At 40.7% G+C, this 12,447-nt stretch overlaps 1 protein-coding gene across 4 annotated transcripts in view; it reads left to right on the top strand.

The window, feature by feature from the left end:
* Positions 1-12,245, top strand: part of MKI67 (marker of proliferation Ki-67) — a 98,753-nt gene extending 86,508 nt beyond the window's left edge. For all 4 annotated transcript variants that reach the window (XM_053692510.1, XM_053692509.1, XM_053692508.1 and 1 more), the window contains 2 exons: positions 9,030-10,604; positions 11,060-12,245. In XM_053692510.1, coding sequence (XP_053548485.1) covers positions 9,030-10,604; positions 11,060-11,178 — 1,694 coding nt within the window. In that variant the 3' untranslated portion in view covers positions 11,179-12,245. The remainder of the gene's footprint in view (positions 1-9,029; positions 10,605-11,059) is intronic.
* Positions 12,246-12,447: the final 202 nt, after the last annotated feature.

Raw genomic sequence — 12,447 nt, 5'->3', positions numbered from 1 at the left:
GTGGCCTGTTCAGCTCTCTGGGGGAATGACTGTCCCTGAGGCTTCAAGCGGGTCAGCCTTCGGGGCTGGAGTCTTTTGCTCCGGCGGGGGTATGCTGTGCTTTTCGGTATAGACTGACGCGCCTACGTGTTCTTTTGAGGCACGCTTTGGCAATGTAGGAAGATCCCATCCTTAATGGATCTGAGACTTCTCAGACGGCTTCTTCGAATAGCTTGCAGAATTAGACAAGGGGATGAAGTAATCTTCTTATAGTCTTGTTATCGAGTACTCCTATTTTGAGCTTGGAAGAACAGGGTCCCTGTTGGGCTGTTCTTGTGGGTGCGTCCTATCTTTTTAGGCGATAGACCTGCGGGTTGCCTTACCTTTATTTTATTTGGATTTCAAGCTCATGTTGGTTTTATATTTCCTTCCGGAAGTTTGAATGGAATAGATAATCATGATTGTTTGTTCGCACTTGTCTCTAAGGAAGTGTGTTATGGACGTGTTTAGTCCTATGTGTGTCTGCTGTTTTTCCCTTTCTAGGGGGGATTCTGTGCAGCCTTGACAATGATGACCCTTGGTTTCAAGCTGGTCCTGATTGGTTTTAGATACTTCTGTCTCTAGGCCTAATTCAGACATGTGGCACCTGTTCTGCCTGGCTGGTCCGGTTGGTTGTCTCACATTTTCTTTTAAAGGTTCCAGCTAAGCATCGGAGTGGACTGAGTGTCCGTGAGGCATGGGGGATTGGTTCAGTCCTTATTGGCCTCTCAAGCTGGTCGACTGGGCTCGGAGTTCTGCTGCGACTCCTTGATTCCGACTTTACGTTGGGATGTGGAGTGTTTCCTTCCCCGCGTGGGTTGGAGGTTGGGAAGATTTAGGACCTCCTTGCCGTGAATTCTGGCGGGCTTGCCTTCTGCGGCTCTTGGAATTGTCCTTTTTGGATTTTTTCTTTTGAGCTTCTTCGGATGAGATTTTGGAACTTTGTCCGTTGCTACTTTTGCGGTCTTGGTCGCCTTATGAGGGGGGGCCTTATGGCCTTTTTCCTACTTAAGGAATTTTGTCGATTCCCTATCGGACGATAGGGCATGTTGTCTCCTTCTACAAACTTCGCTTAAGGGGTTTTCTACCAGGGTTTGGGATGCTTTGCATTCTTTTTCCTTGGGTACGGTTCTCTGGTACTTCTGAGGGGATCATGGAGACTAGCATTTGTTTTTCTTGTTGTGGATCTTCTGGTTGTCCGGAAGACTTGCAATCCTGTGGCTGGTTGGGTGCGATCCAGTTTTTCCAGGAAATTTGGGCTATGACCGTTGGGCTGTTAGGAGTTTTGCCAGGTTTTCCTTTTGCCTTTTGACTAAGGTGTGCTTCCCTTTTTGTGGAGTTCCTCGATTTTCATCTGTCTGGATCATTTTCAGTTGGATTTGTTCCTCAGCCTATGGCTTCATGTCTGAGCATGTGCGCTGTTCTTTCTCCAACATTGGTGTGTCCGGTCCACGGCGTCATCCTTACTTGTGGGATATTCTCTTCCCCAACAGGAAATGGCAAAGAGTCCCAGCAAAGCTGGTCACATGATCCCTCCTAGGCTCCGCCCACCCCAGTCATTCTCTCCACGGAGATGGTTAAGAGTTTTTTTGGTGTTTAAATGTAATTTTTATTCTTCTATCAAGTGTTTGTTATTTTAAAATAGTGCTGGTATGTACTATTTACTCTGAAACAGAAAAGGATGAAGATTTCTGTTTGTAAGAGGAAGATGATTTTAGCAGACAGTAACTAAAATCGGTTGCTGTTTCCACATAGGACTGTTGAGATGAAGTAACTTCAGTTGGGGGAAACAGTTAGCAGACTTTTTCTGCTTAAGGTATGACTAGCCAAGACTGTGTAATGCTGGAAGGCTGTCATTTCCCCTCATGGGGACCGGTAAGCCATTTTCTTACTCAAAAACAAACAGAATAAAGGGCTTATTATGGGCTAAAAAACTGGTAGACATTCTTATGGGCTAAATCGATTGCTTTATTTGTGCATATTATTCAGATTTAGGCTAATTGGCATTTATAATCTTGGGGAACGTTTATAAAATGGCAGGCACTGTATTGGACACCTTCTTCAGTCAGGGGGCCTTTCTAGTCATAGACTGAGCCTCATTTTCGCGCCATTAATGCGCAGTTGTTTTTTGAGAGCAGGGCATGCAGATGCATGTGTGAGGATCTAAGAATCTCTGAAAAAGCTTTTAGAAGGCATCATTTGGTATCGTATTCCCCTCAGGGCTTGGTTGGGTCTTAGCAAAGACTATATCTGGGACTGTATAGGGGTTAAATTGAAAAACGGCTCTGGTTCTGTTATTTTAAGGGTTAAAGCTCTGAAATTTGGTGTGCAATACTTTTAAGGCTTTAAGACACTGTGGTGAAATTTTGAACAATTCCTTCATACTTTTTCACATATTCAGTAATAAAGAGTTTTCTGTTTGAAATTTAAAGTGACAGTAACGGTTTTATTTTAAAACGTTTTTTGTGCTTTGTTAAGTTTAAGCCTGTTTAACATGTCTGTACCTTCAGATAAGCTATGTTCTATATGTATGAAAGCCAATGTGTCTCCCCATTTAAGTTTGTGATAATTGTGCCATAGCGTCCAAAGTAAGGACAGTACTGCCACAAATGATATTGCCCAAGATGATTCCTCAAATGAGGGGAGTAAACATAATAGTACATCATCTCCTACTGTGTCTACACCAGTTTTGCCCATGCAGGAGGCCCCTAGTACATCTAGTGCGCCAATACTTATTACCATGCAACAATTAACGGCTGTAATGGATAACTCCATAGCAAATCTTTTATCCAAAATGCCTACTTATCAGAGAAAGCGCGATTGCTCTGTTTTAAACACTGAAGAGCAAGAGGACGCTGATGATAATTGTTCTGTCATACCCTCACACCAATCTGAAGGGGCCATGAGGGAGGTTTTGTCTGAGGGAGAAATTTCAGATTCAGGAAAAATTTCTCATCAAGCTGAACCTGATGTTGTGACATTTAAATTTAAATTAGAACATCTCCGCGTACTGCTTAAGGAGGTGTTATCTACTCTGGATGATTGTGACAATTTGGTCATTCCAGAGAAATTATGCAAGATGGACAGGTTCCTAGAGGTTCCGGTGCCCCCCGACGCTTTTCCTATACCCAAGCGGGTGGCGGACATAGTAAATAAAGAGTGGGAAAAGCCCGGCATACCTTTTGTTCCTCCCCCTATATTTAAGAAATTATTTCCTATGGTCGACCCCAGAAAGGACTTATGGCAGACAGTCCCCAAGGTCGAGGGGGCAGTTTCTACTCTAAACAAACGCACTACTATTCCTATCGAAGATAGTTGTGCTTTCAAAGATCCTATGGATAAAAAATTGGAAGGTTTGCTTAAAAAGATTTTTGTACAGCAAGGCTACCTTCTACAACCAATTTCATGCATTGTTCCTGTCACTACGGCAGCGTGGTTCTGGTTCGAGGAACTAGAAAAGTCGCTCAGTAGAGAAACTGCATATGAGGAGGTTATGGACAGAGTTCACGCACTTAAATTGGCTAACTCTTTTATTTTAGATGCCGCTTTGCAATTAGCAAAATTAGCTGCGAAAAATTCAGGGTTTGCTATCGTGGCGCGCAGAGCGCTTTGGCTAAAGTCTTGGTCAGCGGATGTGTCATCCAAGACAAAATTGCTTAACATTCCTTTCAAAGGTAAAACTTTATTTGGACCTGATTTGAAAGAGATTATTTCAGACATCACTGGGGGAAAGGGCCACGCCCTTCCACAGGATAGGTCTTTTAAGGCTAAAAATAAACCTAATTTTCGTCCCTTTCGCAGAAATGGACCAGCCTCTAATTCTGCATCCTCTAAGCAAGAGGGTAATGCCTCACAACCCAAACCAGCCTGGAAACCAATGCAAGGCTGGAACAAGGGTAAGCAGGCCAAGAAGCCTGCCACTGCTAACAAAACAGCATGAAGGAGTAGCCCCCGATCCGGGACCGGATCTGGTGGGGGGCAGACTTTCTCTCTTTGCTCAGGCTTGGGCAAAGGATGTTCAGGATCCTTGGGCGCTAGAAATAGTTTCTCAAGGTTATCTCCTGGAATTCAAGGAACTGCCCCCAAGGGGAAGGTTCCACAAGTCTCACTTATCCTCAAACCAAATAAAGAGACAGGCATTCTTGCATTGTGTAGAAGACCTGTTAAAGATGGGAGTGATACACCCAGTTCCAATAAAGGAACAAGGAATGGGATTTTATTCCAATCTGTTCGTAGTTCCCAAAAAAGAGGGAACGTTCAGACCAATTTTGGATTTGAAGATCCTAAAATAATTTCTCAGGGTACCATCGTTCAAAATGGAAACCATTCGAACGATTCTACCCACCATCCAGGAAAGTCAATTTATGACTACCGTGGATCTAAAGGATGCGTACCTACATATCCCTATCCACAAGGAACATCATCAGTTCCGAAGGTTCGCTTTTCTGGACAAACATTACCAGTTTGTGGCTCTTCCATTCGGATTAGCCACTGCTCCAAGGATTTTCACAAAGGTGCTAAGGGTCCCTTCTAGCGGTTCTAAGACCAAGGGGCATTGCAGTAGTACCTTACTTGGACGACATTCTAATACAAGCGTCGTCCCTGTCAAAGGCAAAGGCTCATACGGACATCTTTCTAGCCTTTCTCACATCTCACGGATGGAAGGTGAACAAAGAAAAGAGTTCTCTGTCCCCGTCAACAAGAGTTCCCTTCTTGGGAACAATAATAGATTCCTTAGAAATGAGGATTTTTCTGACAGAGGTCAGAAAATCAAAACTTCTAAGCTCTTGTCAAGTGCTTCATTCTGTTCCTCGTCCTTCCATAGCGCAGTGCATGGAAGTAATAGGATTGATGGTTGCAACAACGGACATAGTTCCTTTTGCACGAATTCATCTAAGACCATTACAACTGTGCATGCTCAAACAGTGGAATGGGGATTATACAGACTTGTCTCCAATGATTCAAGTAGACCAAAAGACCAGAGATTCACTCCGTTGGTGGCTGACCCTGGACCATCTGTCTCAGGGAATGAGCTTCCGCAGGCCAGAGTGGGTCATTGTCACGACCGACGCCAGTTTAGTGGGCTGGGGTGCGGTCTGGGAATCCCTGAAAGCTCAGGGTCTATGGTCTCGGGAGTTGTCTCTTCTCCCGATAAACATTCTGGAACTGAGAGCGATATTCAATGCTCTCAGAGCTTGGCCTCAACTAGCAAAGGCCAAATTCATAAGGTTCCAATCAGACAACATGACGACTGTTGCTTATATCAATCATCAAGGGGGAACAAAGAGTTCCCTGGCGATGAAAGAAGTGACCAAAATAATTCAATGGGCGGAGGATCACTCCTGCCACTTGTCTGCGATCCACATCCCAGGAGTGGAAAATTGGGAAGCGGATTTTCTGAGTCGTCAGACATTTCATCCGGGGGAGTGGGAACTCCATCCGGAAATCTTTGCCCAAATAACTCAATTATGGGGCATTCCAGACATGGATCTGATGGCGTCTCGTCAGAACTTCAAGGTTCCTTGCTACGGGTCCAGATCCAGGGATCCCAAGGCAACTCTAGTAGATGCACTAGTAGCACCTTGGACTTTCAACCTAGCTTACGTATTCCCACCGTTTCCTCTCATTCCCAGGCTGATAGCCAGGATCAATCAGGAGAGGGCCTCGGTGATCTTGATAGCTCCTGCGTGGCCACGCAGGACTTGGTATGCAGACCTGGTGAATATGTCATCGGCTCCACCATGGAAGCTACCTTTGAGACAGGACTTTCTTGTTCAAGGTCCATTCGAACACCCAAATCTGGTCTCCCTCCAACTGACGGCTTGGAGATTGAACGCTTGATTCTATCAAAGCGTGGGTTTTCAGATTCGGTGATAGATACTCTGGTTCAGGCCAGAAAACCTGTAACTAGAAAAATTTACCATAAAATATGGAAAAAATATATCTGTTGGTGTGAATCCAAAGGATTCCCATGGAATAAGATAAAAATTCCTAAGATTCTCTCCTTTCTTCAAGAAGGTTTGGAGAAAGGATTATCTGCAAGTTCTCTAAAGGGACAGATCTCTGCTTTATCGGTCTTACTACACAAGACTGGCAGCTGTGCCAGATGTTCAAGCTTTTGTTCAGGCTCTGGTTAGGATCAAGCCTGTTTACAGACCTTTGACTCCTCCCTGGAGTCTAAATCTAGTTCTTTCAGTTCTTCAAGGGGTTCCGTTTGAACCCTTACATTCCATAGATATTAAGTTACTATCTTGGAAAGTTTTGTTTTTGGTTGCAATTTCTTCTGCTAGAAGAGTTTCAGAGTTATCTGCTCTGCAGTGTTCTCCTCCTTATCTGGTGTTCCATGCAGATAAGGTGGTTTTGCGTACTAAGCCTGGTTTTCTTCCTAAAGTTGTTTCTAACAAAAATATTAACCAGGAGATAGTTGTACCTTTGTGTCCGAATCCAGTTTCAAAGAAGGAACGTTTGTTACACAATTTGGACGTTGTCTGTGCTCTAAAGTTCTATTTAGAGACTACTAAAGATTTCAGACAAACATCTTCCTTGTTTGTTGTTTATTCTGGTAAAAGGAGAGGTCTAAAAGCGACTTCTACCTCTTTCCTTTTGGCTTAAAAGCATTATCCGATTGGCTTGGGCCTTCAAGAACGAGGCTTCTGTTGACCAGCGACTTGTTCTTCACTGCACACTTTTGCCAAATTTTACAAATTTGATACTTTTGCTTCTTCGGAGGCTATTTTTGGGAGAGAGGTTTTGCAAGCTGTGGTGCCTTCCGTTTAGGTGACCTGATTTGCTCCCTCCCTTCATCCGTGTCCTAAAGCTTTGGTATTGGTTCCCACAAGTAAGGATGACGCCGTGGACCGGACACACCAATGTTGGAGAAAACAGAATTTATGCTTACCTGATAAATTACTTTCTCCAACAGTGTGTCCGGTCCACGGCCCGCCCTGGTTTTTAATCAGGTCTGATGAATTCTTTTCTCTAACTACAGTCACCACGGTACCATATGGTTTCTCCTATATATATTTCCTCCTGTCCGTCGGTCGAATGACTGGGGTGGGCGGAGCCTAGGAGGGATCATGTGACCAGCTTTGCTGGGACTCTTTGCCATTTCCTGTTGGGGAAGAGAATATCCCACAAGTAAGGATGACGCCGTGGACCGGACACACCGTTGGAGAAAGTAATTTATCAGGTAAGCATAAATTCTGTTTTCCGTTTTCTCCCCTTCGGTGGGGTAGTGGTCCTCCATATGGGGGTGAGGTTTTCCTCTCTGGAGGTTGGTTGTCCTGTGTGCAGGTTGTTGGAACAGGTGTTTTTTATTCTCTAGAAGAGGGCGACCTGCTCTCTGGGGTTCTGTTTAATCTGGGGAGATGTCTACATGTTTGAAACTATCAGATTCCTCAGTGGCTTACATCAACCATCGGGGGTACGAGGAGCTTCCTCGCGATGAGGGAGGTGTCTCGGATTCTGAAGTGGGCGGAGTCCCATGACTTCTCACTCTCAGCGATTCACATTCCAGGTGTGGACAACTGGAAAGCGGACTTTCTCAGCAGACAATCCTTCCATCCGGGGAATGGTCTCTTCACCCAGAGGTGTTTGCAGAGATTTGTCTCAGATCTCATGGCATCCAGACTCAATTGCAAGCTACCCCGAAGGGAAGTGGGGGGAGGTATTTAAGCCTTTGGCTGGGGTGTCTTTGCCGCCTCCCGGTGGCCAGGTTCTTAGTTCCCACAAGTAATGAAGCAAGCAGTGGACTCTCCTCCCCTCGATGGAAATTAAATTATCAGGTAAGCCTGATTTATGTTTTAAAGGAACATTCCAGCATTTCAAACAGCACGTGCTCAGAGCCTAAGGTGTTTGTAGTATCTGGTAATGACAATGTAATTGCTCACATGATACCACACTGGTGCTCTTAGCAGCTGCAGCATTTTAAATGCTGGTGCACTGAGAATATCTAGCTATGCTTCACATGTGCGTGCAGACAAAAAAAAATAACACTAAAACAGTGATAACTTTTACTAGAAGCATTTTTGCCATTACATGTATATTGCTAATCCTTCTATTCAAAGACGTAATTCATCTATGTGCAGTTAAATTTTGACTGAAATGTCCCATTATAAAACGCCATAAAATACTGAACCAACTGACCTCAAATTGTCTTTCTAATCACTTAGGGGACCTACAAAATTGCTGAGTTTCTAAGAAATTTGGTTATTCAAGCCAAGGTTACAAGCATCTGAAAACCTATTTTTACGTAAAAGTCCAGCTAAGTTTTAAGTGATTGTAAATCCAAGCATATAACAAACTCTAGGATTTACATTACTAAAAATCCAAGTGGAGTCTAAGTGATCAAACATGTAAACAAGGGTGCTAAACTCACCGGCTCTGGTCGCCCATGGCACATCGATCTCCTTCAATGAGGTGACTTTTGCACCTCTGAACCAATTGTTGTGTATCAACTGACAGGTTTCTGTATGCATGCGCGACTATTGGTTTAGAGGTGCAAGCGGCACCTCATTGGTAGAAGATCGATGTGCCGTGGGTGGCCGGAGCCTCTAAGTTTAGCACTCTGCAACGGCACAGAAAGGGTGAATTAAGCCCCCTTTTTTTACAGAAAGGATTGTTTAGCACCCTTTTTTTATATTTGATCACAAACTCCACTTGACTTCAGTGATGGTAAATCCTAGCGTTTGTTACTCTTGGATTTACCATCACTTAAACTGCTGTAGCTATAATACACAGAAACATACATTTATAAATACATTTATATATACGATTAATGAAAAGGGATAGTAAAAAGTCTAGTTACTTTTATACTCTAGTTTCTTACTACTCGGAGTAAAGGGCCTTTTAGTTTTAAACTAATGTAAATTGGTTGGGTTTTTTTTTTTTTTTTTTTTTTTTTTAACATTTTAAACACATTTATGTAATGTGTTTATGTTCCATAGTGTGTGAACCTTTATTTCTTTTGCAATGTTTACTTTTTTTAATTTATTTAAATATATATTTAATAGGACTGAATGCAAGCATTTCAGAAGCTGAAGAACCTTTTAGCGATGCAGTGGAAAATGTAAAGCAAAATGAAAATGTGCCTGCAATTGTTGAAGTATCTGTAAAAGGTCCAAGGTCTACTAGGAGGCAGAGAGAGAGAGCACCAGTAACTGTGATGGAAGCACCATTAAAGAAACTCCGTGGAAGGCAAAGTAAAAATACTGGAAATGAGCCTGTCCAAAAACAAGCTCTTACTCCTGAAAGAGAGAATCCAGTTTCACAAGAAATTGTATCTGAAGTTTTACAACCAGTTAGAAGAGGTCGTCTTGCCCGAAATGTCTCCACTGCTGAAGTTATAAATGACAAAAGCAAGACTGAAAAACCATCTGAGAAAGCAGCTCAAGATATAGTTGCTCTAGAGACTAGTATTCCAGTGATAAAACCACAGAGAGGAAAAAGAAAAAATCAGAAAGAAGGAACAGAAGACCCTGTTGAAAATGCTGAAACTGCAGATGTTCCTGTAGTGGCGGTACAAGAGAAAAGGTCCACCCGTGGTAAAGTCACAACACAAGGACAGAATCTCTCCTCAGAAATTAGTCTGGATAAAAACCTAGAAGTTACAGAAGTGGTGTCTAAAAGGTCCACACGTGGGAGGGCTTTACATCAGGTAAAGAATATGCTTACAGAAGCTGATCAGGCTGAAAACAGAACTGTTACTGAAAAAGTGGAATCTTCAACACGTGGCAAAAAACGTGTGTTACAAGTAGAGAATATCAATGCAGAAAAACCTGCCAGAGGTAGAAGCAAATTACAACCCACAGACTTTTCGTTAAGTAGTATTGTACCAGTTGACCAAGAACTAGATCTTTTTAAAAAGTCATCTATGGTAAAATCTGTACAATGGCACCCTCTATTGACAGTTCAAGAGAGCACTGTTGTAGTCAAAAGAGCTCGTCGAGGAAAGAATGAGAATACAATTTCAGTGCAAAATGATTCTATAATAGAACTTTCTGTTGAAAAACAAACTGTTTCTGATCGTAAGAGAGGGAATAAAAAAGGAGCAGAAACCCAAAAACATTTAGGCCACAGTACAACTGTCAGAAATGATGATGGTAATGAGAGAGAAACAGAAACTGTTAAATCAAATGTTGACGAAACTCCAAGCAAGAGAAATACTGGAAAACGGAATCTAAATTCTACCAGTGTTAAGCTTTCAGTTGATGTACCTACTGAATCCATAAATGTAAACTTGCCTAATTCAAGACGATGGAGAAGAGCAACGAACAAAAATGAAAGCCAGGTTGCTGTGCATACAGAAGAGTCTCTGTCTAATAAGAACACTAGAACAAGTCGATCCCAAATTCTGGTTGAAACAACTGATAAATTAACAGTTGAACTTTCCAAGAACAGTAAACAAATTTCAGTCTTAAAAAATGATCAGACAGATGAAACTAATAAATCAAGAAGGGGTGCAAAAAGAAAATTTGCTGCTGAAGATGCTTTAGAATCTGAAACTGTTCGTAAAGGGCGAAATACTAGGAACAATACACTGCAAGAGGAGAAAGCTGAGAAGTCGCCAATAAAGAAAAGCAAGACTGGTAATTGTAGCTATAATTTACTCTATTTGTTGGCGTCATAAAATTATTAAATGGACATAACACTTTTCTTTAGTGACTGATAGAGCATGCTATTTTAAATAACTTTACAAAGTATTTCTTTTTGTCTAAATTGTTTTTTTTAGTCTTAATGAAAAGTATTCCTAGGTAGGCTCATAAGCTGCTGGCTTTACATATATGCCTCCTGTCAATAGTTTTCAATTAGCTCCCAGTAGTGCATTCATGCCCCTTAAACAAAGGATTACATGAGAATGAAGCAGATTAGCTATTAGAAGTAAATAAGAAAAGTTGTTTTTTAAATTGTATGCTTTATCTCAATCATTAAAGAGAATTTTTGTCCCTTTAAATATTTATAGTCTAATTACTTTTCTGAAGTTTGTTTTCAATTTGCTTACCTATTTAAATCTTTTTTTTTTTTTTTTCTTTTTTCTCTCCAGAGGCAGCTACTAATGCATCTGAGAAAGGGAAGTCCAAATCATCAGAAGCTAAAAGTGTAAAAGAGACAGCAACTGAAGCTGTGAAGAAAACCAGAGCAAGCACGCGTGCAAGAAAATAAATTTTGTTCACATTGCGTGCATAATATATTAGACTCTTATACTTTGGACTCAACACAGCTCTTTAAATGTTTCAAGGATTTTTAATGTAATTTTAGATGTTTCTAATTTCTTAGCACTGCGGCTTAATTTTTTTCATGAAAATTGTACATTTTATATTTTTATTCTGAAATCATATTTTGTTAAACCGTCCTGACCTTACCATTTTTAAGCAAAGATAACTTATAAAATGTTAGAAACTTTTGAGAACTTTCATTATGGTTATTTTTGATCTGTCAAATTTAGTTCAACATAAAAACCCTAACATTTAACAGTCTTATATATAGTTTTATTTTGTTTATAATAAAGTAATGGAATGATTTTAAACTTGTCACAGTAGTCGACTTGCTGGTACTGTGGAGCATGTAATGAAATCATTCCTCTGTCCTGTAAAATAGGACTTTTTTTTTTTAAATTATCATTCATTAATTCTTGCTTAGTTACTTATTTTTTTTTAAAAAAAAAAAATATGGCTTTCTGTGTTAAAAAGATTTGTTGATGTAATGTTTCTTGATTTGTATGCCATTTTTATTTTGATGGGTGCTAAAAGCATGCATTTTTATCACTATAAAAATTTCTAACATTTTCAGTACTTAAAAATGCGGCGCTTTGAACTTTTTTTTGTCTGATATTTAAAGTTTTTTTTAACATACCCCTATTAAATTTCAAAAAGGGAATTGTACATAATGTATACTTTTTAATGGTTGGAACTTTATTTTGCCATGCCTATTAGACATTTGTAACAAATAAGAATGTAACAAACAGCCTTGTAGCGTTTAGAAAAGCCTGTACAGATTTGAACACTTCATTTTTAGTTTAGATTTTACTTAGAGGCTGGAAAACGGACCAAATGGTTTATAAAAATACACTTGTCTCAAAGTTTTGACTTTTTATATTTTGAGAGCAACCCAAATTGTCAGTCTGTGTTTAGTGGTCCTTTAATGTCCATTCACTATGCCAAATTGTAAACTACATGATTTTGAACCTTCTGAGAATTTTGCAATGAAAACTGCAGCTTTATTTTGTCAAATGAGTATCTTTTTTTTGTTCATTTCACTGATTTCCCTGTCCCCAGGAAAAAAGAATCCTTGCTAAGCAATCACAAGTTAATATTCATATATAGCAACTGTTTGCACATGTGCAGTTGAGAGAGACTGTGGAAGCTTGCCCTTCTCTTCCCTTAAAGGGACTTAATGCACCAGACTTAATATAGGCTATTGAAATAAAGCATT

Source organism: Bombina bombina, chromosome 9 (assembly GCF_027579735.1).
Source record: "Bombina bombina isolate aBomBom1 chromosome 9, aBomBom1.pri, whole genome shotgun sequence".
Lineage (NCBI taxonomy): Eukaryota > Metazoa > Chordata > Amphibia > Anura > Bombinatoridae > Bombina > Bombina bombina.
Note: the sequence above shows the minus strand (reverse complement) of the source record. Positions and strands in the feature narration are given on the sequence as shown.